The sequence below is a fragment of the Monosiga brevicollis genome, genomic scaffold, assembly GCF_000002865.3.
Source record: "Monosiga brevicollis MX1 MONBRscaffold_24 genomic scaffold, whole genome shotgun sequence".
NCBI lineage: Eukaryota > Choanoflagellata > Craspedida > Salpingoecidae > Monosiga > Monosiga brevicollis.
The window spans coordinates 430,695-456,386 of NW_001865061.1; the positions used below are offsets into that span (position 1 = coordinate 430,695).

General features: G+C 55.2%; 5 protein-coding genes across 5 annotated transcripts in view; 3 read left to right on the forward strand and 2 right to left on the reverse strand.

The window, feature by feature from the left end:
* The window catches only part of MONBRDRAFT_33781 (uncharacterized protein), a gene marked incomplete at both ends in the record, with an annotated part of 7,507 nt that extends 4,775 nt beyond the window's left edge, over positions 1-2,732 (forward strand). Inside the window, 4 exons of the mRNA XM_001748573.1 lie at positions 35-162; positions 529-1,586; positions 1,711-2,443; positions 2,562-2,732. Coding sequence (XP_001748625.1) covers positions 35-162; positions 529-1,586; positions 1,711-2,443; positions 2,562-2,732 — 2,090 coding nt within the window. The remainder of the gene's footprint in view (positions 1-34; positions 163-528; positions 1,587-1,710; positions 2,444-2,561) is intronic.
* Positions 2,733-4,369: 1,637 nt separating this feature from the next.
* On the reverse strand, positions 4,370-9,938 carry MONBRDRAFT_28196 (uncharacterized protein; the record flags this gene model as incomplete). Its single annotated transcript, XM_001748647.1, has 18 exons — positions 4,370-4,429; positions 4,888-4,966; positions 5,293-5,355; positions 5,463-5,521; positions 5,960-6,054; positions 6,188-6,617; positions 6,724-6,839; positions 7,008-7,343; positions 7,441-7,509; positions 7,620-7,803; positions 7,906-8,059; positions 8,149-8,235; positions 8,375-8,556; positions 8,691-8,813; positions 8,915-9,058; positions 9,137-9,228; positions 9,269-9,521; positions 9,606-9,938. The coding sequence occupies 18 exons, from the start codon at positions 9,936-9,938 to the stop codon at positions 4,370-4,372; spliced, it is 2,859 nt and encodes a 952-aa protein (XP_001748699.1).
* Positions 9,939-13,042: 3,104 nt separating this feature from the next.
* Positions 13,043-16,224, forward strand: MONBRDRAFT_33782 (uncharacterized protein; the record flags this gene model as incomplete). The annotated part of the gene is made up of 6 exons (XM_001748574.1): positions 13,043-13,063; positions 13,310-13,379; positions 13,468-13,547; positions 13,678-14,317; positions 14,425-15,280; positions 15,390-16,224. The coding sequence occupies 6 exons, from the start codon at positions 13,043-13,045 to the stop codon at positions 15,949-15,951; spliced, it is 2,229 nt and encodes a 742-aa protein (XP_001748626.1). The 3' UTR covers positions 15,952-16,224.
* A 372-nt stretch (positions 16,225-16,596) lies between these two features.
* MONBRDRAFT_10873 (uncharacterized protein) lies at positions 16,597-19,989 on the reverse strand (the record flags this gene model as incomplete). The annotated part of the gene is made up of 5 exons (XM_001748648.1): positions 16,597-18,579; positions 18,710-19,192; positions 19,311-19,481; positions 19,567-19,736; positions 19,857-19,989. The coding sequence occupies 5 exons, from the start codon at positions 19,987-19,989 to the stop codon at positions 16,597-16,599; spliced, it is 2,940 nt and encodes a 979-aa protein (XP_001748700.1).
* Positions 19,990-21,705: 1,716 nt separating this feature from the next.
* On the forward strand, positions 21,706-23,893 carry MONBRDRAFT_28199 (uncharacterized protein; the record flags this gene model as incomplete). Its single annotated transcript, XM_001748575.1, has 3 exons — positions 21,706-21,899; positions 22,017-22,197; positions 22,331-23,893. 3 exons carry the CDS (start codon positions 21,706-21,708, stop codon positions 23,891-23,893), a joined length of 1,938 nt encoding a protein of 645 aa, XP_001748627.1.
* Between the last annotated feature and the right edge of the window lie 1,799 nt (positions 23,894-25,692).

Sequence of the window (25,692 nt, forward strand, 5' to 3'; positions counted from 1 at the left end):
GACACCTCAAGCTCTCTCGCTCTCTTCACAAAAGAGCTCTCTCTCTCTCTCTCTCTCTCTCTCTCTCTCTCTCTCTCTCTCTCTCTCTCTCTCTCTCTCTCTCTCTCTCTCTCTCTCTCTCTCTCTCTCTCTCTCACACACACACACACACCGCGTTTGACGGTTGGAAGCTCTTCTCTCTCTCTTTTGTGTGTCTTGTGATGATCGCGCGTCAACAACAGCAGCGAGTTCCTTGACGTGAGCACGGTGACGACCCAGAGCGCGAGAACCACCACCTCCTCCTCCTCCTGCACCTCCAGCAGCACCAGCACAGGCGCGTTTTGGAATCAGGATCAGCAACTCTACTCTTGGTCTCGACGGTACTGGGAACTGCCGGTGCCTCAAATCACAACTTTTAGGTCGGCACAACCCCAAATATCCCAAGCACCCCCCGAGTCCTTCGTCACTCCTTCTCCTTGGATTCTTCCCCCCGGCCCCCTCTCTCGGCCCTCTCTTTCCTTGCCTTTGGACAACACACGGCAAGCGTAGCTGGCCCGTAGCTGGACTGCGGCACCTGGCTTCCATGCCAACCTGTGCAGCGGGCACTTTGGCCATCGCTGGTTTGCTCCGAGCTCCGCGTTGATCAATTTCGAAACGATGGCCGAGCCAACGACACCCGACCCGCTAACGCGGCTGAACATGACGCCACGTCGGCGCGCTCTTCCCAAACCTCCCGTGGCTCCCACCAGCATACCCTCTGGCGCTGCTCCTGCTCCTGCCCCTGCTCCTGCCAGCAGTGCCGTCACCAACACCAGCAGCACCATGACCTCGCCACCCCCATCGTCTCTCATTTCATTCCATTCAACCACCGAAGAGACCCCCATTCCCCCGGCCGTGCATGTTCATCCCAGCAGCACGTCTCCGTCTGCGCTGCCCAACCTGCAGGATGTTCTCAACCACGTACAGGAATTGCAGATTGAGGGCCAGCTCGAGGAAGCCCGCCTCGTACTGGTCGAGGAACTGGCCGAACTCCTGCCCGTGACGTTTTTCGAAGCCGATCCCGGTCACTCTACCGGTTCCCACGAAGCCGCCTCAGAAGAGACGCCAATGCCTGTCACCACCATCAGCCCTGCTCTGACGGTTGCGGCGGAACTCGTCTCGGCTTCGCGAGCCGTTCGTGCTGTTCCCTTGTTGATTGAACTCGCGGCCATGGCCAGCGTCTTGAATGACCAAAATGCCTCCCTAACCAGTGCTACCCAAGCTTTGGCCCTTCTCAACGTCCATGAGGGCGTCTTGGATGCCGAAACGCTGACCATTCGGGCTCTCCGTCTTGTTGCCCGTGCCCATCTCAACCTGCGTCACCCTGAAATTGCCCTCAAGTTTCAGTCCGAAGCCGCCGAGCTCGCCCAAGGCGTCCTCGCCCCCAGCAACCCCGTCCTTGCACTCTGCCTCTTTGAGTTTGCCTCCATGTGCGAGCGCATGCGCAACATTAGTGAAAGTGTCATCTGGTATCGCAAAGCGCTGCAGCTGGTCCAAAAACACAACCCTGACCACGACGTGGCCCAACGCATTGTGCTTCGCCTCAACGCCCTTGGCCGACACCGCAGGTAGGCCTGCAAGACCCCACACACACAACGCTACTGCTCGAGTAGTCAATGATGCTTCACCCCGTCCCCCTTCCATGTGAAATTAGTGTATCTCATCCCGACACGCATGTCTCTGCTATTGCAGGTCACGAAGCGGGACTAGCATGGCCCGATCACGCCGCTCCTCCCAAATCAATAGCGGCATGAACGTAAGCAGTAGTAGCGCCGTGCAAGTGGGCTCCTTGCCACCTGGATGGTCGGCCCATCGACACCGCGATGGCCGCGTCTTTTACGCCAACCACCATACCAAGCAAACCACGTGGGCTGACCCGCGACTGCAAACGGAGCCCCTGCCACCCGGTTGGGAGGCGGCCTACGATCCTCACGGTCACAAATATTACATTGATCACAACACCAAGACCACGCACCGCTCCCTGCCACCCGCCTCGGGGGCCGTCTCACCAGCCAAGTCATCGCAAGAAGGAAACCGTCTTCGTCACAATAATTCCAACAGCTCCCTCATCTCCATGGACAGCGTCAATTCGTTTGTATCCTCCGTCTCAAGTCTCACGCGCAGTCTTTCCATGGCCTCCTTCAACTCGCTGTCCTCAGCCCGGGCGCTGTTAACGGGCGGTGGCTCCACGCCCCCTGCTCCTGGCCCGCGCGAGCTGGACAGCAGCTACAACGCAGATGCAGACCTGTCCATTGCCGAGGATGGTGAAGACTCCTTCATATCCACTGATGACCCTGTTCAGAGTGCCAACGAGGCCTACGCCTCTGGTCCCGCAGACAATAACGTCACTACCATAACCCCATTGGTGTTTCCGATGCGGCGTGAATCTGTCGTCGTGGAAATGCTTGACTTGGCGGAGAATGAAGTTTAATCCCCCGATCCTTTGTCCAAACGCCCCCATCTTAAAATGCTGGCCTCTCCCACTTTGAGCAGCTGTGGTGGAAACAATCGCCGGCGTCTTGGACTCGATCGGTGCCCAATAGGTAGTAGCAAGGGCTGGCAAGGCCATGAGAAAAGTCATAATTGAAGATTTGGAAAAAGAGACGTGCTCAAGGATGACAAAGGGGGCTGCCATCTGCCTAACGATCCAATTCCTGATTCTAGGTCAATTAAAAGTCACTGAGGTTCAGATAGAGCGCGGCAGCAAAGCTTAGGAGCGAGGCCACTCCCGTCACCATTAAAAGGACCCGCAAAAGATTTTGTCGCGCCTCTGAGCCTGATGGTAGGTGTGTGAAGGCTGGCGCCGACGCAGTCCGAGAGGGAGCAAGCGCCACAGCGCGACGGCGTGAGGCAAAGCTGGCGAGCGAAAGGTCTGCACCACTTGAATTGATGGCCGAGTGCGTTGAGTAGCGGGATGCAGCATCGGCAGGATCGGACCATTCCGCCGTGGGTGGGGCATCCACCTCGGCAGCACGGGGCGAGGTATCAGGTGGCGACCCGACGGGCAATAGATTGTGCCGAGGAGCTGCACCCATAGGCTCCTCCTTTGATACCTCTGGCGTTGTTGCTTGAACATGCCAGTCCATAAGGCGCGGTCGCACAAGACCATTGCGTTGGTAGCTCGACGATGGTGTGCGCCGACGTCCGAAATCACCACCAGTGCTGTCCTGCTCACCTGCATCCTCCTCTCCGTCGCTCAGCAGTCCGCTGACCTGAGGTGACCTCTGTGTCAGGCCGAACGGAAAACAGTGAGTCGCACAAACGATCACCCAAAGGCGGGGCAATAGGCACGAGATGTCATGGGCCGAGCTTCGAACCGGCTTTGAGGGCAGAAACTGGCCCATTGCCATGGTAGTGGGAGAGCCTTCATCGACCTGTCCTGATATCTTTGCCTGCTGATGGGGCAGTTTACCGTCAAGCGACCAATCAATGACAGCCAGCATGCATCGATCGACTATGCCATTGCAAGCGGTCCGTGTCACAGCGCCCCCATGTTGACGCGAGCGCTGACCTGCACATTGTCTGAGTCGGTTGATGGAGGAGAGGCGGAAAGCACCCGAGTCACTTGCGCCTCGCTTTGACGCGGCATTGGTTCCCAACGTCGGGTAGGTGATTGACCAAAGGAACCCAGGGAGTTGGAAGCACTGCTCGCACCCAGCGAGGTGTCGGTCCCGTCCGCGCCCGAGGCCAATGTTACGCTCGGACGCGACGCGCTTGTGAAAGAAGAGCCCGTGGGCCCAGCCAGCGTCGAGGGCAACGGCGCCCGCGTGCGCTGGGTGGACCGTGAAGGACTCAGCCCGCGACGCGACCGCAAAGACATGCTCGCCGGTTTGCCCTCCACAACAAAAGCCTGCTCACCTGCGCTGCCACTTGATGCACCCACACCTCTTGCCAGCGGGGTCGAAATCACTGACAGAGAGAGAGAGAGGGAGGAAAAAAAAGTTGAAAAAAACGCAGAGATCAAGATTGAGAATGAGATTTAGACAGAGATTACGCCGCAGGTCAAGACAGGAGCTTGCCTAAACATAAGCATGAAACAGAGATGTAAATGGAGTCAGAGACAAATTCAGAGACAGAGGCGGATGCAGAGACAGAACAACAGTGCCACGTGCAAGCAAGCTCTTTTTCTCGTCTTTTTCTCGTCTTTTTCTCGTCTTTTTCTCGTCTTTTTTTTTCCGACGTAAGGAAGCAGTACAAGTGATTGCTGTTGCGAGTGGCGACGCTTTTGGCATTCGTTGCTGGTACCAAGCGCACAGGTGGTTCAACCTGCCGATTTGGTTCTAACTGGAGCTAACAAATCCATGCGTCAAGCGTCAAGCGTCCCGACTTGAGAATTTGAGGTGCACCCTATTCAAAGGGTCGAGGTCTTAGTAGCCGTCTTGTGATCATAGGACTTGGCATTCTGTTTGCGCTAAAATTACCCCGCAGCGAGACAGCTGGGGAGGCCAAGCCTGCACAAGGATCAAGGCCAGGACCTCCGTGTGTGCATTAATCTTCGTCATTTAAGACGGGTGGCTTCAAGAGCACCAGGGGAGCCCTTCAATTGGTTCTAAAAGGCGCTGTCCGGTCAAAATCAATTAACATGGTCAATTCTGCCAACTCTCCTAAAAACTTGAGAACCTGAACTAATGACTACTACATCATACGCCTAATCATTAGAGAAACTTGGTGCGCAACACGATCCCAACAACTTTTCCTCCTCTGCATTGAGTCGAGTTCACGACTGCAACGTCGTGTACAACGGTCGATCACGGCCAGACATTCAACTAATGGCCCTAGCAGTACGTGACAAGCCAAGGAAGCACATGCGAGACGCAGATCAGGATGCATCGCAGCCAGACAGGACCTAACGGGGTTGTGCGGACTGACCGGTTGCAGTCCCTGGATCATCAAGCCCACGTCTTGCTGAACCGGTCGCTGTTGTTGGTGTTGTGGTGGTGGATGTGCCCTACATGACAAGTTCATTGTTGGGCCAGCTTGCATGAGATCAAGTCCGCGCACGTCCACAAACACCAAATCAAGAGACACAAAACAACACAAGAATCTTGGCGAACAGTCCAGTGCCGTGGACAAACTTTTGTACGGCCCCCTCCGAATTGTGACGGCGACGGCGACCAGAACCACTGCGCAAACGACTGCCAAGCCGACCGCTGCTCACGTCTCTTGTCAACAACTCGTTTGGTGCAGGCGCCATGCTAGTTGCGATGATGAGCAAGCAACTTGATTGAGAGGATGTTTGGCGCAAGTCAAGGGGCAGGGCTGGGGCTAACGTACTGCAGCAGGCTGGCACTAATGGATCGCGTGCCAACCATCGAAGCTCCATGGGCTGCCATCGTTCTAAGAGGCAGAAAAAAATCAAACAGCGCAACAACAGAGTTAGCAGCCTAGATACCGCAGTCCTTCCTGGTTCAAAGGCCCCTTCGCAGTACATCAACGCTACAAACCGCGAGGCTGTGGGCACGGCAGGTAGCGGTGAATGACGCCCACCGTTAAGCGGTGATGTCTAAAGCAGCCAGAGAACCAAAACCAAAAGCAAACCAAGAACAACAACAACAACAACAACAACAACAAAAAAAAAAAAAAAAAAAAAAAAAAAAAAAAAAAAAAAAAAAAAAAAAAAAAAAAAAAAAACAAGCAGACAAAGGGCAGCCAGTGAGTTGTAAAAGGCGTCGCGCGACAACGGCAGCAACAAGAGGGAAGCAATAACATACGCTTCGATGAGCACGGCGTGCAGGTGGCCGCAACTCATGGTATGCCTCCAGGTCGAGCTCATCATTTGAACTCGCGCCATCACTCCACGAGGGGGCCCGCGCCATGCGCTGACTGGCGGCGGCGCGGCTTGATGGGCGGAGGTTGGCAGGCTGTGCATTGGTCCGGGGGTGACGGGGTGCAGCAGCCGAGCGGCTTGGATTTGGCACCTTTGGCGGTGCAGGCGTCAAACCTGCGTGTGCCGTGCGCCCCGGCTGTAGAACCGCCGCGCGCCGAATTGTGCGAGGTTTGCTGTGGCTGCGCGAGGAGAGTCCAGCCCCTGGCCGCCTAGAGTGCAAGCGCAGGGGCGCTGCCCGAGCCATGGTAGTACTGTTGGCACGCGTAGGTGGGTCCGCATTCGCTGTCTGCTCTGAATCACGGGCATTCCACGAGCCCTCGCGACGCAGACGGAGCAACACACCGGCCAAGGCAGCAGAACCAGCCGAGGTTCGAAGACCACCTCCCAGAGCCGCCGATACATCGGCCTCTGCCGTGGCATCGTCGTCCTCGTCATTGTAGTTGTCATCCTCCTCCTCATCCTCATCTGGACCATCGTCCGTGTCCAAATCACTATGATTGGACCGTTTTGTTGCACCCACAATGGTCACATGCATGATGGCAGGCTCGGCAGGCTCGGCTGACCCACTCCCAGCCTTGCTGGCCGAGACGGTGCGAGTCCTGGGCGTCAAGTCATCCCGCGCCCTGCCCGATGATGCAGCACTCTTGTCGTGTTGATCGGTTTTGCTTCGGTCGGGACGTAGAGTAGAGGCCGCACTGCTGGCAACCGATGACGGCAGGGACGGAAGACCCTTGCGCGAGCCCGCCGAATTCCGCCGTGGAGCCCAGTAAAACTAAGAGAGTAAGAACGAGAGAGCCACAAGGTGCATGCCCACGTGGTTTGGTAAGAGGAGGCGCGGGGAAGAAAAGAGACTTAGCCCAATGCAACACGGTGCCAACCTGATCATCGCTCAAGAAAGAGCTGCGGCTGAGTTTGCTCAGGGATACGGGCAGCGCCTCGCCATTCAAAGTGCGGAGACGGGCTTCCGAGGCCACGCGCTCAAGAAGCTGACGCCCTGGTTAAATTGGGTGCAGATTGAGGCCAAAGCGAGCAAAATAAAGGGATCCAACTTTGATCGAGAAAAAAAAATAAACAAAAAAACAAAACAAAAAAAAAAACAAAACAAAAAAAAAACAAAAAAACAAACAAACAAAAAAAACAGCGCCTGAGGCGAGTGACATACCCAGTTCCGGCGCATGTTGGAAACGGCGCAACCACTCGCATAGCAAGGTGTTGTAGTACCGGGGCAAATCTGTGAAGCGCAGCTGCTCTGCGTGTTCGAGGGTGGGCAAAAGACGATGCAAGTCGCCAGCGCGTTGCGCCTCCTCCTCGCATTCCATAAGCATCATAATATCATCGTCAGTCAGCTCATCAAGGATGCTGCCCAGCTTGTTGCTGGCGCGAAGCTCATCGTAGTGTTGAACGAAATAAGCGTGCTTCAGCTTTTCCTTCGGGGTAAGGTACGGCGAGAAGCCACGGCTTCCTAGGTCCCGGACTCGGCGCTCTTTGTCGTTTTGCCCTGCATGACCCCCCCACGCACCGTGACAAACCAAATCAGGCCACCAAAAAAAAAAACCAAACAGCCGTCATCGCAACGGTCAAGGGAATGCGCTGACCTGGAAGTCCCGTTCGACAAACGGGGGGGACAAAGCCAGCCAGATTGAAAACGTCACGCAGCAGACGACCTAGCAAAACCACCCGGTGTTTCGGAACGTGAGGAACAGCTGCATCGGCTGATGGCCGGGCCACGTCTTTGTTGTGAGCAGCTCACAACGGAAGAGTATGCCCACAGTACCTTTGATGTCTCGGTCGAGCTGCGATCCAGAGTTCATGCTGGGAGATATGTTGACCTCAATCAGATATGGCTTGAGGTTGCTTTCGAGCATAATATCAAAGCCAAACAATTCGTGGCACAGGGAGCGGTGCTTGCAGTTGGATTTGACGCCAGAATTGATGGAGCCTTCCACGGCAATCAGAGTCTGAAGCACAGTGTTGTGGGAGGGACAGCTATCAGTCCTTTCAACCTTGGTGCCAGACCTTGTGCGTGTGCCTTTGATAGCTTGTTAGTCGATCGCCCGTACCTTGAGCACAATTTCCTCGATGGATTTCCAGATGCGATCCGTGTCATAGCCGTCTGCACGCAATCGCTTGAAGAAGGCTTGCAGACCCCACTTGTGACCCACGCACTCATCCTTATTGCTGTTTGAGATGAAATCGCTGCTCTTCTTATTGACGCTGTGGTGTGATCGGTGTAGAGCAAGTATCATGAGCAACAAACCAGAGATGCAAATTGTGCGCAGGTGAGAGGGAGATTTTGCAGTAACCTGTAGTTGGTCAAATGCATGTAGCGGTTCTTCAGGCTAGACTTTTTGGTCGTATACTTTTGCGTGGCAAACCGAGCCAACCCTTCCCTGTGAAGCCGAAGATTGCCGGGATCAAAGCAAGCTGAGAAAAATCATGTGCAGGGTTGGTTGCAGGCAACGCATTGTTTCTCAAACCTAGCGAGGCACTCAGCTCGTGCTACGCTTGCAGCGGATGGGATGAACGAACCGGCAAATGTAGACTCGAAGGGGGTCAAAGCTGGTCACATAGGCGTAGATGCGCAGGTCTGACTTGGTTTCGTTGACGAGGAGAGGGTTGGCAAGGTAACGTTGGACAATCACGCTCTTGTTTTTTGGAATTTTGGACCATTCGAACACAACTTTGATGCCAATACCGCGGGCAGAAGCATTCTGTTTGGGTTGATGGGGTAAGGAGCAAAATGTGAATGAGCAAACAGAAGTTTTGGAGATGAGACGGCGCGGAGCTCGGAGATCGGGTGTATGGTAACGGGGGTTAGCGTGCAAAGGCAAGCCGATCCACAGACCGGTTTGAGAATCCATTTGCCCTTGCTGCCAGCTGCATCCCAAGCTCGCTTGAGCAGGTGCAGGTCGCTGGGAAGGCAAAACGTCTCGGGAATAAAGTCAAAATGCTCGCGACCAAAGCGAGCCTGAGGTGCGGATGGGTGGGGGAAAAACGAGGTTGCGGGTGAATGGATTCTTAAGAGCTAAAGACATGTGCCGGGTTTGGGAGGATGGAAGCGGCCTGTACCTGCATCTTGGCCAAGTTCTTCCAGAGCCGATCCTTGCGGCCAAGCTGGAAGGAGCCAGGAAAATGATTGACTTTTTGGTCAGCACGCAAAAGACGGAACGCCTCAGGCTTCATGTGCTTGCCCCAGGTTCCCACCCAATTGGACTAAAACAGCAAATTTATGATGATGATGAGCTCCGAACGATGGGATGTGCGGAGCGGCGAAGACGATTGGCATCGGACCAACGGACCTTGGTGGTGATTTGAAATCCGGCGCGGGCCACCATTTTTTTCACCAGATTTGGAGTGGTTGCCTGTATTTTCCACTTCATGCCCTGGATGGAGGGAGCAAGATGGATGTGAATGCAGGGCGACCGGCAAAGAGTTTAGTCAGCAGCAGGAGAAAGCACAAAAGGGCTTGCAGGTGCGGCGGGCGTTGGCAGAGAGAGAGAGAGAGAGAGAGAGAGAGAGAGAGAGAGAGAGAGAGAGAGAGAGAGAGAGAGAGAGAGAGAGAGAGAGAGAGAGAGAGAGAGAGAGAGAGAGAGAGAGAGAAATCACAAACCTCGTCAAGGCCAGCGGGCAAAGGGTGACAAGCCGTTTGATCACCGGCATACACAAAGCGCAGAACCTGCAGAAAGGGCACGCCGGAGTGCGATCAGGGAATGAGGCTTGCGCCCCGCACAATGGCCGGGCAAAGGCACGGAATTTGTACCGGAGGGCGTGTGACAAAGGGGCTGTCCCAGAGGGGGTCGAGCATGGTGAGATTATCGAGCGCTACACTGGGTGGTTCTGTGATCCCACCGTCCGACTCGACATCAGCCGAGAGGGTAGAGAGTACATCGTCATCGTCGTCGTTGTCATCCGGCAGATCATCATCAAAGTCAGGGTCGAGGGTGCCAGCCTCGGAGAGGTGTTCGTTGCTTGTTGGGTCGGTTGCAGCCGAGGTAGCCGAAAGCTGGCGCGTGTGCAAGTGTTTTTCAGCGCCCATTGCCTTGGGTGCTGACGGTGTGCCGGCCTCGACAGCCAGCGATGCGGGCGCAGCCATGCTTCAACGTGGCGAAGCAATGCAGAAGGAATCGTCGTGTCGTCTGGGGTTTCTGGGTAGCCAGAGCGGCCAGACTCAATGGCCCGTGCGCCCCGGCATTGCAGGTCTAACTCTGGAAGGTGCACGCTCACACTCTTTCAAGCGAGCTCGATGGGCGATGTGCTTGGGACTCTGTTGTGAAGGCCAGAGGCAGGCGGGGGGCGGGCAAAGTTGCTTGCTCGTTTGCACGAAAACCTTGCGATGCTTCAATCAAAGGCGACCAAATTGGAAAGCGGCCAAGTCCAAGGTCGAGAGCAAAGGGGATACGCAGTCTAGAGCCTAGCAATGGGCGAGCGAGCGACAAGTGGTGCGGCAGAGGGCGGGCGTTGGGGTCATTGGAAGCCGAACTCGATTTGCATGCGAGCTGACAAGAATTTGTTACTTGTTGTTGTTGTTGTTGTTGCTGTTCAAATTGTCCCGCCTGGAGACGCAAGCTGCAGGTGATCAAGGGCGGACGAAACGTGTGGAGGATAGAGGCAGAGATCAGACTTAGGAAGAGGAGGAGGAGGAGGCGGCGGCGGCGGGAGGGAGGGAGGGAGGGAGAAGACGAAGACGGTGACGGCACACCCAAAAAATCTGCAAAAAAAAAAAACCCTTGGTGATGATGCGAAAGTATTTTACTAAATATGGTTGTTAACCTCAAACTGGGGCGGTCTGGGGGGTAGTGTGGGCGATTGTTGTTGTGGCCAAAAGTATTTCGAATATACCAAGCTGATGTCAGCATTTCGACTGATTGTCAGCAAATTTGTTCCAATTGTCAGCATGGCAACGAACCCAAAGGCTAGTCGCCCAAAGAGCATACTTCTTCCGAATCTGCGACATAAAGTCGTTTATGGACTGAAAGGGGAATAGCTTAGTACGTGCTCGAAAACTGCAACAAGTCGACATATATGTTCAAACGCAGGTTGCAGCGTCTTTGGCATGGGTGCGACCCGGTCAATGTGTCTCGCTGGTCTGGTCTGGTCTGGTCTGGTCTGGTCTGATGGGTTGCATTCAGCGTGTGGTGCGGGACGCCGGTGAAAGAATTTGAGGGGCCTGACTGGTCCAATTCTTGAATCAGGAGGCCAAATCTTCAATCGAAGCAGGCGTAATGGCATCGCGTTGTGTGCCAAACCGAGTCCTGAACAGGACACTCGTGAGAGCTGTGCGGAATGCCCCAAGCACAGGCTGGTCTATGCTTCATGTTCAGCAGATTCTCTTGCCGACGACATCGGATGTTGGACAGATACCGGGTCATAACGTCGAGAACATTCTCATCCTTCATCCTACCATGAAAAGTCTTGGGTCCGTTTGTTTCTGCGCAAAGTTTGGTCGCTGGGTTGGGGTCAGCTCGAATTCCAAACTCGACAATTGTCCAGACCGGGCAAGAGCATCCAAAAAATTGTGGTATCGGCCGCGTTGCACATGAGATCCAGGAAGAGGAGGTAAAGTGCCAGGCTGAGGTTGGTCGGGCAGCTACCGCTGGGAGAGGGCAAGAATCGCAACCACTGAATCCGATGTGAGATGATGATATTTGTTGTGCCTTTGATCGATGGTGTGCCTGCAGAAACCCTGACACTTGCCCCGAACACGGTGTGGCTGCTCTGCGCACACCGTGGTGTGCGATGTGTGTGAGAGAGTTGGAGATTTACTGTGTTCGAGCCCGAATGGCATTGACCGGCACGCACTCGCCAGGCACCACGTCTCGCACAAAGGCAGCGTTTACCTGGCCATCATCAATCCTCTCCCCCCCCTTTCTCATCCAGTCCCCCTCGCTCCTGACACTGGCACCGTGCCTTCGAGAGAAAGAGAGAGAGAGAGAGAGGCATGCATCATGAGGAAAGGAACATGAGGGACGAATCAGACGAAAACAACATACTTTGCACGAAACCCATAGCCATTGCGTGTCCAGGTATCGAAAAAACAACGTGTGGGATTCTTTCAAGCGAGGGGGGTACACGCTGATTTGTACCATGCTTGAGCGGACAGAAAGATAAAGCTTCGCAACTGCCGAGCATCTAAGATTCAAGGGATGCAAGATCAGACTGTTCAGACTGTTGTGGTGATGAACCTTTATACTTTGTCCTCTTGTCTTGGATATCTTGTCGGTCGGCAGCCCGGATCAGTGCCACCGTGGCAGCGACTCGCGAGCTGGATGCCGTTTGCTCCCTCAATGTCTCGCGCCGCTCTGCTGCTCTCCTTTCTTGCCACTGCCTTGACTCGTGGACTTTGACTCGTGGACTTTGCTCACCAGTAACATGATGCCACCGGACGCCAATCCTACAGGACCCCACTCTTCCTGATGCTTCAGATTCAAGCGAACGTAAAACCCAACACGCACCAAAGCTGTTAGATTACAACTGCTATCGTTGGGATCAGCTGCTTGGGGGGAAGGGAGCGCGTTGTAGGACTGGCAGTATCACCTCAACCCGATAGAAAGAGTCAAATCAGCGAGGTTTTGTATACCCCCCACACGTGACAAACGAGCCCACACAAATGTTATGGGTTGGGCGAAACCCATCCACCCACAGATGGCAGTTGCCCCAACGCAACCCATTGTCTCTGTCCATGCCACAGGGCATTCTCTTCCTCTCTGACGATGATGCGCTATCCACCAAAGTCTCTGCTTTTCCTATGTTTTTGTCGCACTGAGTACGCGATTAAACCGCCATTCCTCTGACTCAAAGCCTCGAACAAAGCATGGTCTCTGAAAACCCTCTCTTTTCTCCCTCTCTCTCTCTCTCTCTCGCGCATGTCGTGACTTTTTGGCTCTTGGCGCACGGGCTTCAGGGCGGTTCAGGGCATTTTTTTCGGCATTTTCTTCTCTCTCACTCACTCTTGGAACAGCACGGCAAGCCCGCCTGTCTGGCACGCTGCCCTTTTCCAGTCTCTTGCTCCAGTTGCAGTTGGCCCTGCTTGGTGTATTTTTTTGGCCTGGACATCAACAACCAGAACTAGCATCAGTGTGTCCGCTGACATTGTGCTCGAGTCGCTGCAAGACCAGCCCGCCGCCGACCGTCCTTCCCCTCGGCCAGCCCGCCGCCTTTTTCGTCCAACGCGTCACAGTCACCACAGTCACCGTCACCATGTACGGTTTCCTGCAGTCGGTAAGCCCCTTTTTTTTTTCTCCCGGCTTGTGGTCTGACATTTGACGCCTTTTCGTTGGCACGCTACTGCCCCTTGGGGTGCGAGATGCTTGCGTGGTTCGGGCGCAGTTGGAAGCAGACCCAACCTCTTTTCGGCCACACACACACACACACACACACACACACACACACGTACTTGACCTTGCCGCCCTTGAGGAACGAACGACTCACCCCAACCCGACATGCTTGTACACTGTCTGGTCGTAGTCGTTGATCTCACTCCTCAAGCAGTATCCCGACTTTGAGGAGCGCATGCGCCAGATCAAAGACAGCCTGGGTACGTCCTGCCTCTTGCTCCCACCCACTCGTCCAGTTGCTGAATAAAATGAGCTGACCACGCCCATGCCGCTTGCCCTTCCTTACAGGCTATGAAGGCAACCTCGATGACTTTTTCCTCCACTACGATGACACCACCTCCTTTTCCTTTCTTGGCAAAGTCGCTGAGGTGAGTCTTGGCCTGCCGCCGGGCGCCTGACGACACAAAGACAAAACGGGGAGGCCCCGAGCTCATCCGTATACCTGAGGCTGCAAACTTATCCCCCCGCTCCCCTTTTTGAAATGCTCGTGTTGGTTAGTCATTGGGCATGTCCCAGGAAGAGTGTTTGTCCAAGTCGGGCGAGCTCGCCCTCGATACCTTCATCTCCAACGGCTACATGCCCATCCTTCAGACCATGGGTCATGACTTTTTCACTTTTATCAACAGCCTCGATGCCATGCACGACAACTTTTTGGCCGCCTTTCCCAAGATGAAGATGCCTTCTTTCCGACCCCGTCGCAACGATGACGGCACAATGACCATTCACTACTATTCCCGCCGCAAATTTCTTGCGCCCTACGCCATGAGCATGATCAAGGGTGTGGCCAAGGCCCTTTTTGACCTCGACATCCAGATCGAGCACAGCATCAAAAAGGGGTACAACCGTGCCGATCACGATGAGTTTCTCATTACCGCCGGCCCGGAACTCTTCCCCCCAGAGGCCGAGGAAGACGCTGAGGACATTGCCAGCAACACCACGGTCTCCATGGATAGTGCTGCCATTGACCGGCTCTTCCCCTGGCATTTTGCCTTTGATGAGGAGCTCAAAATTGTGAGCATCGGCTCCCAGCTTCGCCGCCATCTCAACGCCAACCCCATCGGCTCAAAGCTTGCTGACATCATGGCCATCCAGCGCCCCTTGGAGGCCAAATACCGCTACGACGACTTTCAACAGCGATGTACGGACACAGTTCTCGCCTGTTGTCTGGTGTCCAGCTCGGTACCTTGCCACCGCTCGCGCATGCTCACTCCGCTCCTTATTGATACTGCGCGGTCCTTCTTGCAGCTGGCAACCCATACCAATTGGCCCTGCATCGCGACGCTCAAGCTGACATCCAAATCGCCTCCCACTACGCTGCTACAGATGACAACAGCGATGCCTGCAGCGTGGCAGCCAGTGAGCTCTCAAATGTAGGCTGCCCTTTCAGTGGTGGCCGCCGACGCAGCGATGAGTCTGCCATCAGCTCTATTGATCGCATGCAAGCCCTCCGCAACATGCCCCAGCGCATCATCCAGCTGCACGGCGAGTTTGTGGCCCTGCAAGAGGGTCAGCTCTTCTTTGCAGGCGCGCCTCTTTTGCGTGACGTCAAGCAACTCGATGCCCAAGGCATCACCATGAGTGACTTGCCCGTCCACAGCCACGCCAGCGAGATCCTCTACGCCTCGATGTTTCAGGCCATGTCCGCCAAGCGTGCCAACAAGGCCGACAAGGAGCTTCTCATGCTCAACAACAACCGCGACGAAGTTCGCCGCCAGCAGGAGATTACGGCCAATCTCCTCCACAGCATTCTTCCACCCCGCATTGCCGATGCTCTTACCAAGGGTGAGACACCGCCGGCCGAGACGTTCCCGGCCACCACCATCCTTTTCAGCGACATTGTTGGCTTTACAAGCATCTCCGGCTCTGTGCCACCCGAAGAGGTCATGGCCATGCTCAATGAGCTCTTTGCCAAGTTCGACGACTTGACTCGCCTACACGGCGTGTACAAGGTTGAGACGGTGGGGGATGCCTACGTTGTCAGCTGTGGTGCCCCAGATCCCTGTGACAACCACGCCGAGCGCATGTGCAACTTTGCCATTGACATGGTGCGCGTCGCCAGCTCGGTGATCTCGCCCCTCGACGGCGAACCACTCAAGATTCGGTGCGTACCATTCGCCTGGTTCACTCTCGCGCTCCTGGCCTTTGCCTTTCCCTGGCCATTCGGGTCACCTTCTGACTCACCTTGTCGCTCTTCCGCTCTCTTTTCTCAGATGTGGTCTGCACAGCGGCACCGTCATGACGGGCTGCGTCGGCAACATGGAGTGCAAGCCTCGCTACTGTCTCTTTGGAGATACAGTCAACGTGGCCAGTCGCATGGAGTCGACTGGTCTGCCTGCTTCGATCCAAATCAGCTACCGCGTCATTCGTGCGCTGCCCGATGCATCCCAGTATAACATCATCACCCGTGGTCGCATCGCCATCAAGGGCAAGGGTACCATGAAGACATTTTTGCTCTTGGGCCATGCTGACTCTCTTGACCCACCTCTTTACCCCAAGCTCTCCAGCAACGAGCGGGAGGAGGAAGTCTGGAACCGCAACGGCAACAAGGAGCCAGTAGATGATGACAGCGACTCAGCCCGTGGTCCTAGCGACGCCCACCCTTCGGTTGTCGACATGGCCCGGTCTCTACGCGTCCGCAGTCCTAGCATGATGTTGAGCGAGAGCAACCTGCGTCGCATGAATCAAATCAACATGCGTGAGTCTATCAGCGTACCCAAGAACCGTTGGCCTTCTCCCAAGGTGGTTGCTGACAACTTTGTGATTGCAGAATAAGTCCCATTGAATTGTGCCGTGGACAACCTGTCTTGTCTAGTTAAATTACCGATGCCCCAATTGTTTGTTTCCCACGCCCTACTTTACTATGCGTCCACTTTGTTGTTGTTGTTGTTGTTGTTGTTGTTGTTGTTGTTGTTGTTGTCGTGCAGACCCTTTTTGTTGATGTGGTCCAACCTTGGATATTGCTGTGCGTTTGTTCTTCTCTAAGCGGCTTGTGTTTTATTGGCATGAATATGAAAAACTTTGCTTTCAATTGAGCTTGACCACGTCTGCCCAACCTCTATGTGTCATTCTTTCATCTGGTGAACCAACGATTGACCTTCCCCGATTTGCGCCATGTACGCATGTATGAGGCAGGGATCTGAGTTGCAAACAGAGGGTTCGCCTTGATTGGTGCTGCCACTTATGAACATGCCAACACAAGCAGGGCAGCTCAAGAAGATTGCTGTTGGCATGCGGAACGACACACGACGCTTTGACTACTTTAGAGGCCGCGGTTTGGGTCGCACTGGGGGCGGTGAAGGCACCGGTTGATTCCCGGTTGTCATTCGCCTGCCAAGACAAGCATCGTGGTGGTTCTTGTGAGCAAAAGCAAGTACCAACAAGTCATGTCACGTGTTTGCTAACCAACCGCGCAGAGACCTACCGTTGACGGGGCTCAGCAGCAAGGGCGGCGATGTGAGGCATGTCCAACGAGGCCGTGGAGGCCCGTCCTCGAGGAACGGCGTCATGAAATGACGGAGGAAGAGTGGGTTTGGCTGGTGGGACGGGAGGTGTCGGGGGCACTGGTGGCGTAGGCGGCACTGGCGGCGTGGGAGGCACGGGGGCGCTTAGAGGCTCCATGTGCCCACGTCTTTCGCTTGTCCGAGATTCTGCCAGCAAAAGGGGTGGGGGTAGGGGCAAATCACCCATTTCAATACTGGCTTGCCCGCTCAAAGACGAGCCAGGCCGCGAGCCCTGTTCGCTTTTGAGCTGCTGTTGCCGCAGCTGCATGCGAGCAGCCAGGTCAGCAGCCAAACGCGACGACGGAGATACACGGCCTGGGGACCCGGGCATGGGTGAAGCCGCTAGCGGTGAGCCTGGGGCGGAGGCATGTGCGGAGGCATGTGTAGGAGCATGTGAAGAGGCACCATTCATCAAGTGAGACCTGACAGGCAATGGTGACGAGGAAGACACAAGGTTGGCATCGTCCAAGGAGCTTTGTTGAGATAGCATGCGGTATGGTGCTGGTCGTGCCGGGCTGGAGCTCTGCGCGCCCAACTGCACATATGGTGGAGGTGGCTGGGGCATGTGATTGACAGCCGCTGGACGGGCTAGGCTTGGAGGCGGGGTGGGTGCCGTGGGTGGCTTGGGAGGAATGGGCGCTGTTGGTGGCAAGGGCCGCACCGGCGGGGTAGGGGCAACGGGTGGAACGGGTGGCACAGGAGGCACAGGTGCTTTTAGCGGGCCTGTGCTTGTAGATGAGCGCGTGGAAGCTTGGAGAGATGCGGGCTGTGACGGAGGCGCTGGCAAATTCAGCACCACCTGGCTCTCGGTATGGCTACTTGGGATGAAGGCGTCTTCCCTATTGGGCTGGCTGTACAACATGCCAGGCGTGCCATCCGACGAGGGCGGCGGGGTGACCATATTGCTCTGTAGTGCGTCGTGAGGTGAGTAGCGAGCTTCGTCATTAATGTCATAAATATCCTCGTCCCCTCGAACGTCGTAAAGCGGCTCCTCATCCTCGCTTGAACTATCGCTAGTGTCGGCTCCTTCCGGATCAGACGTGTCTTCCACCTCATCTGGTCCGTTATCCGCATGACGATCTTGATTGCTCATCATGGGCCTACTGGCTGGGTCGTCTGGGATCACCTCGTATACGGGAAGGTGGCGTTGTCGCGGTGTGGGCGAGGGGTCGGTGCTTGTTTCGCCCCCGCGTAGCATGTCTGGGAGGCTCAGACGGGCCGCCGACCCTTGAGCAAGCGCTGCCAGAGGCGGTGGAACGGGGGGGGCAGTGGCCTGCGCTTCCGTGGCACGTCTGCTGGCGGGGGAGTGCGGTGGCGTTGGGGTGCCGTATATCGTGGCGGGCGAACTATCTTGGAGCATGTTCAACACATTTGCAGGAGGTTCTTTTGCAGACGCTGCTCCAGGGCGCAAATGCCCAAAGGTCAGGTCCGGGTTGGACTGGAAGAGTGCGCAAATGGAATCGTTGCCGCTTTGTTCGGCCATGACACAGGGGGAGAGCCCGGCGTTGTTGGGGGCTTGCGGGTCAGCGCCAAAGTAAAGAAGCAGGCGAGCCGCCTCTACGTGCTGGTGCTCCACTGCTTTGTGAAGGGCGCTGTCCCCGGAAGAAATGGTGTGGCGAGGGCTTGCCTCATTTCGAAGAAGCAAGGCCAGCGCCGAAGTGTGTCCACAAGCGGCGGCCATGATGCAGGCGTCAGAAACGAGTCGCGGCGTATCGCTGCGCCCACGCAAGATTATGATGTGATAAATCAGAGCCGGAATATGCCCGAGGGCAGCAGCCCGCACAAGATCTTCCACGGGAGGGATGGTAAGTGTCAGATCGCGATACTTGGACGTGATGTACTTGATCACGTCCACCGTGGCCGTACTTGGGAGGGGCTTGACAGTGGGAGAGTTTGGTGTCTATCAGCGCGAGTTGGATGTCATAAAAAAAAAAAGGACAAGCGTGAGAGTTTGGTGGTACACACAATGACAAGAGACGTTAATTGACTGGGAGCATCGTGGGCAGAGTAAGTTGTACAGGAAGGCATACCTTGAGGCGGGCCTCGAGTATAGAATTGACGGTATGATTTCCGACAAGACGGAGAAGAAGGACATCGGGGATCAAGGGACGCGGGGCATGCTTGGAGAGCTTACAAGTAGTCAAAGGGGCCACAAAATCAAAATTTTGCGTGTCGAGGCCAAACAATTGCTCATGGATCTGGATGCAGCGCAAACAGTGGGTGGTGCCGAGTTCGGTTCGAACATGAGTTGCGGGAGCACCGCAGTCGGCGCATATATCATTGTTGTGCTCCTCCAGAGCCGCAGCAATGTACTCGTGGGCCTGTTGGAGTTGTTGATCTCGATCGGCCCAATGCTCGCCCTTGACACGCATGACCTCTTCAATGCGCAAGAGATTGTGCTTGAGTACGGCATTTTGTGCGGTGGTGCGAAGCGCCATGTCTTCATCAAACTGTTGTGCAGACGCCAGCCTTTCGCGGGCACGCTCTGCCGTTTCCTTGAGGTTCTCCAATTGCTGCCATGAGAGTTAAGCCAAGCCAAAGAGGTTACGAGCGTGAGCCAACCCGGTTGATCTTGCAAGTAAATCCCAGTGCCCAAGACTCGGTCACCACGTCGATTTGATCAAAGCATACCTCAAGGGCGCTTGCGTGAAAAGCATGAAGATGATCGTAAACGTCAAGAAACATGCGTGTAGGCGCTTGTTCTTGCTGTTGACGCAGTTTCGCCAGTTGCTGCATGAGTCCAGTCGTGCGCTCGAGCAGACGAAGGTCATTCTTGACGCCATTGGTGTGGTATTCCTTGCCCTGTGATGTGACATGACACGAAGGTGCACATCATGGGAACAATCGAGTTGCGTGGTTGAAACACAGACCCGCGACGAGACCGAACCTTGATTTTGGCGGATTCATGAGACTTGCAGGCCCGTTCAAAGGCAGAGAAGAGGTCCTGGGGCTGATCAATGGGTGACATGTCATTGGCAGCCTTCTCCGCATCTGTGGCTAGGCTTTCCTCTAGTTTGTTGTTCAGGGTGTAAATGTTTTTAATGCAAGCAGTGACGCCTGTGGCAAGTGATGAATCTGTGTGGTCATGGCAAAGTGAATAGCAAAAGGGTCAGGAAAGCGGACGACACAAACAGGAGGGGGATCAAAAAGATTGAAAGTTGACAGGCATCATCGCACCGAAGCGAGTCCACTCAGCCAGGCCCTCAATGTCACGAAGTTGACTGGTGGTACCCTCAAATGAAGACAGGGCTTTGCTTTCGCGTTTGCCCGCTCGAGAGTTGCCGCTGTAGAGTTCACGCAGGCTCGCCATCATGGCCTGCAACACGGGCTGCCGCCGTTGACAGTGCTGCGGGGCGCCAGATCAAGAGGGCAACGTAAGCCTGGCAATAGAGGTGACGCTAGGCGAGCTTGAGGTGGGGCATACCGTCAAGAGTTTGCTGACGACATCATGAAGGTCACCAGAGGTATGCAGTCTTTGAATCAGACGCTGATTGGTTGGAAGTCGGGTATCGGTAAAACCTGTGGCATCTGCAACCATGTGCAAATCGCCAGGCGCACACAAAGTCACGGCAGCAAGAACAAGTTGTGAGTTGTGGGCCGAAGAACACGTCTAAGGTGGGCAACGGGGGCGTTGGGGCGTTGGATGGAGATGCGGACCTTGAAGCGCGGTATTGATCTCCACCTCACGCAAAGCGTGGCAGAGAAGATCGTCTGCCATTGTTGGAGGCAAGTGTCTCACACAGAGGCACGGTATACATAGGCATTCAGCTCTGGGTGTTCGTAGCCCCTCCCCGACTGCCGTTTTCAAGCCAAGACAAGGCGGGTCTGGGCCAGAGACGGGCTCAGTCTGAGCCGGTACTCGAATGCAGCGTCAGCCAGTCAGCCAGTAGGTCGGTTAGCCTTGAACACCATTCAGCTTGCAGGCTCGACAACCATTGGCACTGCCACGACTGCCAGTTGCGCTTGGCAGCCCGTTTGTTACAACGCGTCAGGGCGGTTGAGCGAGCACCCGTCACTGACTCTCAGAGGGAGAGAGAGAGAGAGAGAGAGAGAGAGAGAGAGAGAGAGAGAGAGAGAGAGAGAGAGAGAGAGAGAGAGAGAGAGAGAGAGAGAGCGAGAGAGAGAGAGAGAGAGAGAGAAGTTGCTATTCTGGGTCAGAGACGGAAGGAACAATGGGGGGTCCATTCAGAGATGACAGCGGTTAGGAAGAACAATTCAAGAGGTATGATCAAGTCAGAGAATTATTCAAAGCTACAGATTAACGGATAGGCAGAGAGAGCGCAACGTGAGATGTTATTCCGCAGAGATAGAGCCAGCATCAGCGGTACATGTAGAGAGACAGTACGGGATGCAAGCGCGTGTGTTGTGGCTCGAGCGGCGTTTGTTGTTGTTATTATGGGGAGCTGTTCATTGTTGGCATGATGTCGAGTTAATGCAGCAAGTATAAAGGTTATCTACGTTTTCATGCGTTTGGTAGCTTCGATCATGTTTGATTTTGCTATGTGTTATTGTTGCTCATATAAAAGATGTTACGGCTCTGCGTTGATGAAAGAAGAAGAAAGTTATTGAAGAGGATTGTGAAGAAAATGCAGAAACTCAATGAAGTATATAGGTTAAACGTCATGGGAAGTTGCAGCAGATTCGACTGCTATGCACGAAAGAGTGTTTTCACAAAAGCGCGGTACACACGTAAGCATCGTCCTTTTCAAGTGTAACAAAGTGTGATAAAGTAAAACACTTTTTGTCAGATTTATTTATTCGCGCCAACTTTTAAAAACTCGTCCGGTCCAGCCTCTCTCTCTCTCTCTGTTTGTTGTGGCTTCGTGCGCGCTCTCTCTGTGGTTTGGGTCGCTGGTTTGTGTTGTGGTGCTTTGTGATTTTTTTTTGTCTTGTCTCGAGTGCGCGCACCGTCAAGGGGGCACAGAGCGCTGCCCTCTGTGCTTTGGTCCATCTTCCTTCTCCCTCTTCCTCCCGTGATTTACCCAGACGTTGGACCGCCTCCCTCAAACGGTCTGCAGGCCCGACCATGGCGACGACTCAGCCAACAACGCCGGGTAATGATAGCCAGCCGTCACGCCCCCCCCTCCCCCCCTCCACCTCTGCCCTGCATTTTTGTGCCTGTTCCGAGCGAGAATGCATCCTCATTGTCGTGTCCCCGACAGGCCGCCGAGCCCTAGCCGTGCGCAACAATGACGAAGGCAGTCGCATTCCTCGTCCAAAGTATGGCCATCACTCCTCGCTGATCGATCACGGACTTCTTGGTGCATGGCCCTGAGTGCGAGGCGCGCGCCTGCTGATTGCACGTGTTACCACCACGCGCCCTGGCTCATTTCGTAGGTCCACCACAAAGAAGCGCGCTCCTGACTGGTCCAAAATTCACCAAGCTGAGGAGACTCGTAAAGCCAAGGTGCCCTATCTTAGCCCCAACGCACTCAGACTCAAGCAGCACGAGCCACCCCTCATGTTTATCTTCTTCCTCTGGTGTCCCAGGCCATGGAGCACCTTCTCCGCCTCGCATGTATGTGCTACACCTCTCTGCTCAAAGCAAACGAGTTGGCATCTGAGCGTGTGTACGCGCACGCACGAAATAAGGCTATCTTGACATAAATTCACTTTCCAACATGGCTGCTTCTTTCCGCTTATGGATGTAGACTCGAGCGCGCGTGCGTAGCTCGACCTCGGAAGATCTTTTTGCGCCAAAAATGGCCAAGAGTGACGAGGCCATGACGCCGCTCAAGTCCCATCCGGCTCAAAAGCCCGCCAGCCTGCGCCGTGCGCAGATTGGCACATCGCGTGCATGCTCAAACCCTGCGACCTCTGGGCGTAGAGTGGAGAAGGAGGGCTCAGCCCAAGAGGATTTATTTCAAGCCGACGACAGTGCCCTGGCCTCGATCATGTCTGAAACAGGCATTGACGGTTACCGCGGATCTACAGCTACCCACCTCGCCCCCACCACGCCTGGCTCGCGCGTGTCCATGGCGGCCCGTCAACAGCGCATGTCCATGTACTTACGACTTTACGATGACAGCCAGAGCACCCATCCCGCCAAGACTGATAATCCAACTGCTCCAAGCATCGATCACGACACATTTGGTGATGCGCACGCCGCTCTCGCCGGCTTGAGCGTCCAAGACACGGATAACTCAAAGCGCGCCACCTTGGCCGCCTCACGTGCCGAAGTTCGCGCCAAGGCCGCAGACCTGCGCGGCGGCGCATTGCGCGTGGTCAAACGCGCTCCAAAGGCTGGGGAAGGCCAATCGATGCCCTGCCAGACCCCATCCCGTCAGCCTGTAGCACGCACGGCCACGACATCCCGCCGGGCACAGCCTCAAGCATCTCGAATGTCCAGCGTTCAGCGCTCAACCACCTGGTCTCAGCGTCGGCATTCCCATTACGCCACAGGTCTTCGCTCTGGCTCGCGCAGCCGCCTGCAACAGCTGCGTGGCAATCAGTCCGTTGCTCCTGCCCTAGATGCTGGCGCGAGTCCGATGCATCTGCACACCCAATCCCGAAGCCAGGCCAACGACCTTGGGCTGCACGCAATGCCCACCTTTTCCCTCGAGGCTCACCACACCCACCCTACCGAATCTGAGCTCCAGCCCCTGCGTTTGGCCGGCGCTCTGAATGATGCCCTCCAGACCGACGAGCAAAATAGCATAGACCCAGAAACGGCCGAGTATCTGCGCCTCATGGCCGAGGAAGAGCAACTTCAGCGTGATATTGCCCAGTACCAGCTACAATGCTCGACCACAGACGAAGCTGTCGATAACGCCGACGATATTCGTCTCAGCCCGGCCGCCTCCATCCCAACAATTAAAATCGCTGAGACTTTGGTTCGAGCAAGCCCAAGTTCGAATACCAGTTGTCTCTCACCTTCCTCATCCCCAATGCCCTCACATGACCAAAGCCGCAGCCCTTTCCGGATTCTTCGAAGCCCCAGCAAGCGCTCGTGGTCCGAGGCTGCCGCGGCAAGTGCCGAGTTTTGTCTGGAGGACGACTTGATGGACCAGATGCTGGAGGGAACCCCGGCACAGCCATCAGCAACCTCTGCCATGCTTCGAGCAGCTGGAACAGCTAATCCCGTGGCCCAAGTCTTGGACCGCCGTGATGTACAGGAGGAGCTGGTTTTGCCCGTCTTCCGTGTAGGCGCTCTCCTACGTGGCATCGAGCTGCCTTTTGCCCGCCGCGCCACAAAGACTGCATCAAGCTCCTGAGACCTATCGTAGCCACTCCTCTGTGCCAATCACCGTTGAAACATGCTTCATTCTTCTTTCGTTGTCAATAGCCTCACTAGTTTCTTTTTTGCTTTTTAGTCCTCTGTCTTTTTTTTTTTCATTCCTTGTTGTGTATCCAGACAGATTGGCACTTTTTCTGTGCTCAGAGATCCTGGCCGGTAGCTCATTGCATTGCACCAATACACTTGGTGTTTTTGGCTGCGACATGAGCCGCTAGCTGGAAGTGATTGTTTACCCATTGTTTCGCTTTTGCACTTATTGTTCCTGCGGGTCCCACTTAAAACCTCGAATGTACACCTGTCTGTTGTCCCACGTTCTGCTCGGTCAGTTTTTGGACGGAGTATTCACAGATCAATTCAGAATGACAGAACAGCTCGTACGAGAGAGTTGGTTACAACACATGGCCGGCGTCGCCGGGAACCTGGCCTTTGGGAACATCCAATTTAGCCCCGTAGCCCAATTCGGCGCCTCCGGTCTGCCATGAGCGCGGAGCAAGAACGAAGTTGGAGGTGTAGTGAGATTGTGAAGAAAAAAACAGATCACTGGCGTTTACAGGTTGGTGAAGGAGTGACCAAGCTCTTACAAAATAGAACACCTGACCAGTGGAAAAGGTTGCTTCAGAAGCGATGAAGAGGCACATGCGTGCAACTTCAGCCGGTGCGCCAAAGCGACCCAGGACCTGCTGCCTACAACAGGATGCAACGGCGTGAAAAAAAACGAGAGGGTTTCGAGGCATAGACATGTACGGGATCAAACAAGCCCAAGGGAGGGGCATAGCGTACTGGCATGCAACGGCGTAAGCCTCATTGAGTCCATCCTGATCTTCGGGACAGGCCTCTCGCCACATGGGAGTCCACACGTTGCCAGGGGCTACGACATTGACGCGGACCTAGGCGTACGCCAGAAAGGCAGGCGAAAACACAACCATGGAAAACTAGATGAGAAGCGGCCTGTTGACAAGCGGTGCAAAAGTTACAAGCTCTTGACGACCAAGTCTGAGAGCAGGAATACAGTCATCAGGCTAACGATGTACGACAGACATGGTGTCGGGCTTCCTCGACTGCCAACGCCTTGGAGAAGGAGGTCAAGGCACCTAAGGGAGGCAGGTATGCGAATGTATGAGCAAAAGACCCGTCGGCGCACGGTACTCGAGGGGTTGTAAAAAGGCTTCCCCAGACCTTTGGAGGCAGCGTAGGTTGAAGCCAGGAGCTGGCCCTGTTCAGCAACCAGGGAGGAAAGGTTAATGACATTGCCTTGCGTTTGCCGAAGGGCGGGGAGGGCGTAGCGTGTGAGGCAAAACGCCGAGGTAAAATTGAGATTCATGATGTCAAGGAGGGCTTGGCGATCAAAGTCATCAATGGGCTTGGCAGGTGGATGTGCGCCACCATTGTTGACAAGGCAGTCGATGCGACCAAAGGTCTCTTGTGTGGCCGCGACGAGGTGACGCAGATCGTCGTCCTCACAAAGGTTGCATGGCACAAAGTGAGCTTGCCAGCCATTGGACTTGAGGGTGGCGACAAGATCCTGGCCCCGCTCGCGATCGATATCGGCCACTACAACGCTAGCGCCTTGCGCGGCAAATTCCTACGAGAAGCCAGCAAATTTACGCCAAGGCGTTGCAGATGAGGCGCTGGCGTACCACGGGCCAAGGTCGGAGACAGAGCTGTTCAACCAACCGTGGCGATGGCTCGGCCGATACCCTTGGCGGCGCCAGTCACAATGGCAACATTGCCAGCATACCGCCCACTGGCCGGGGCAGCTGAAGCAGGGCCGCCATC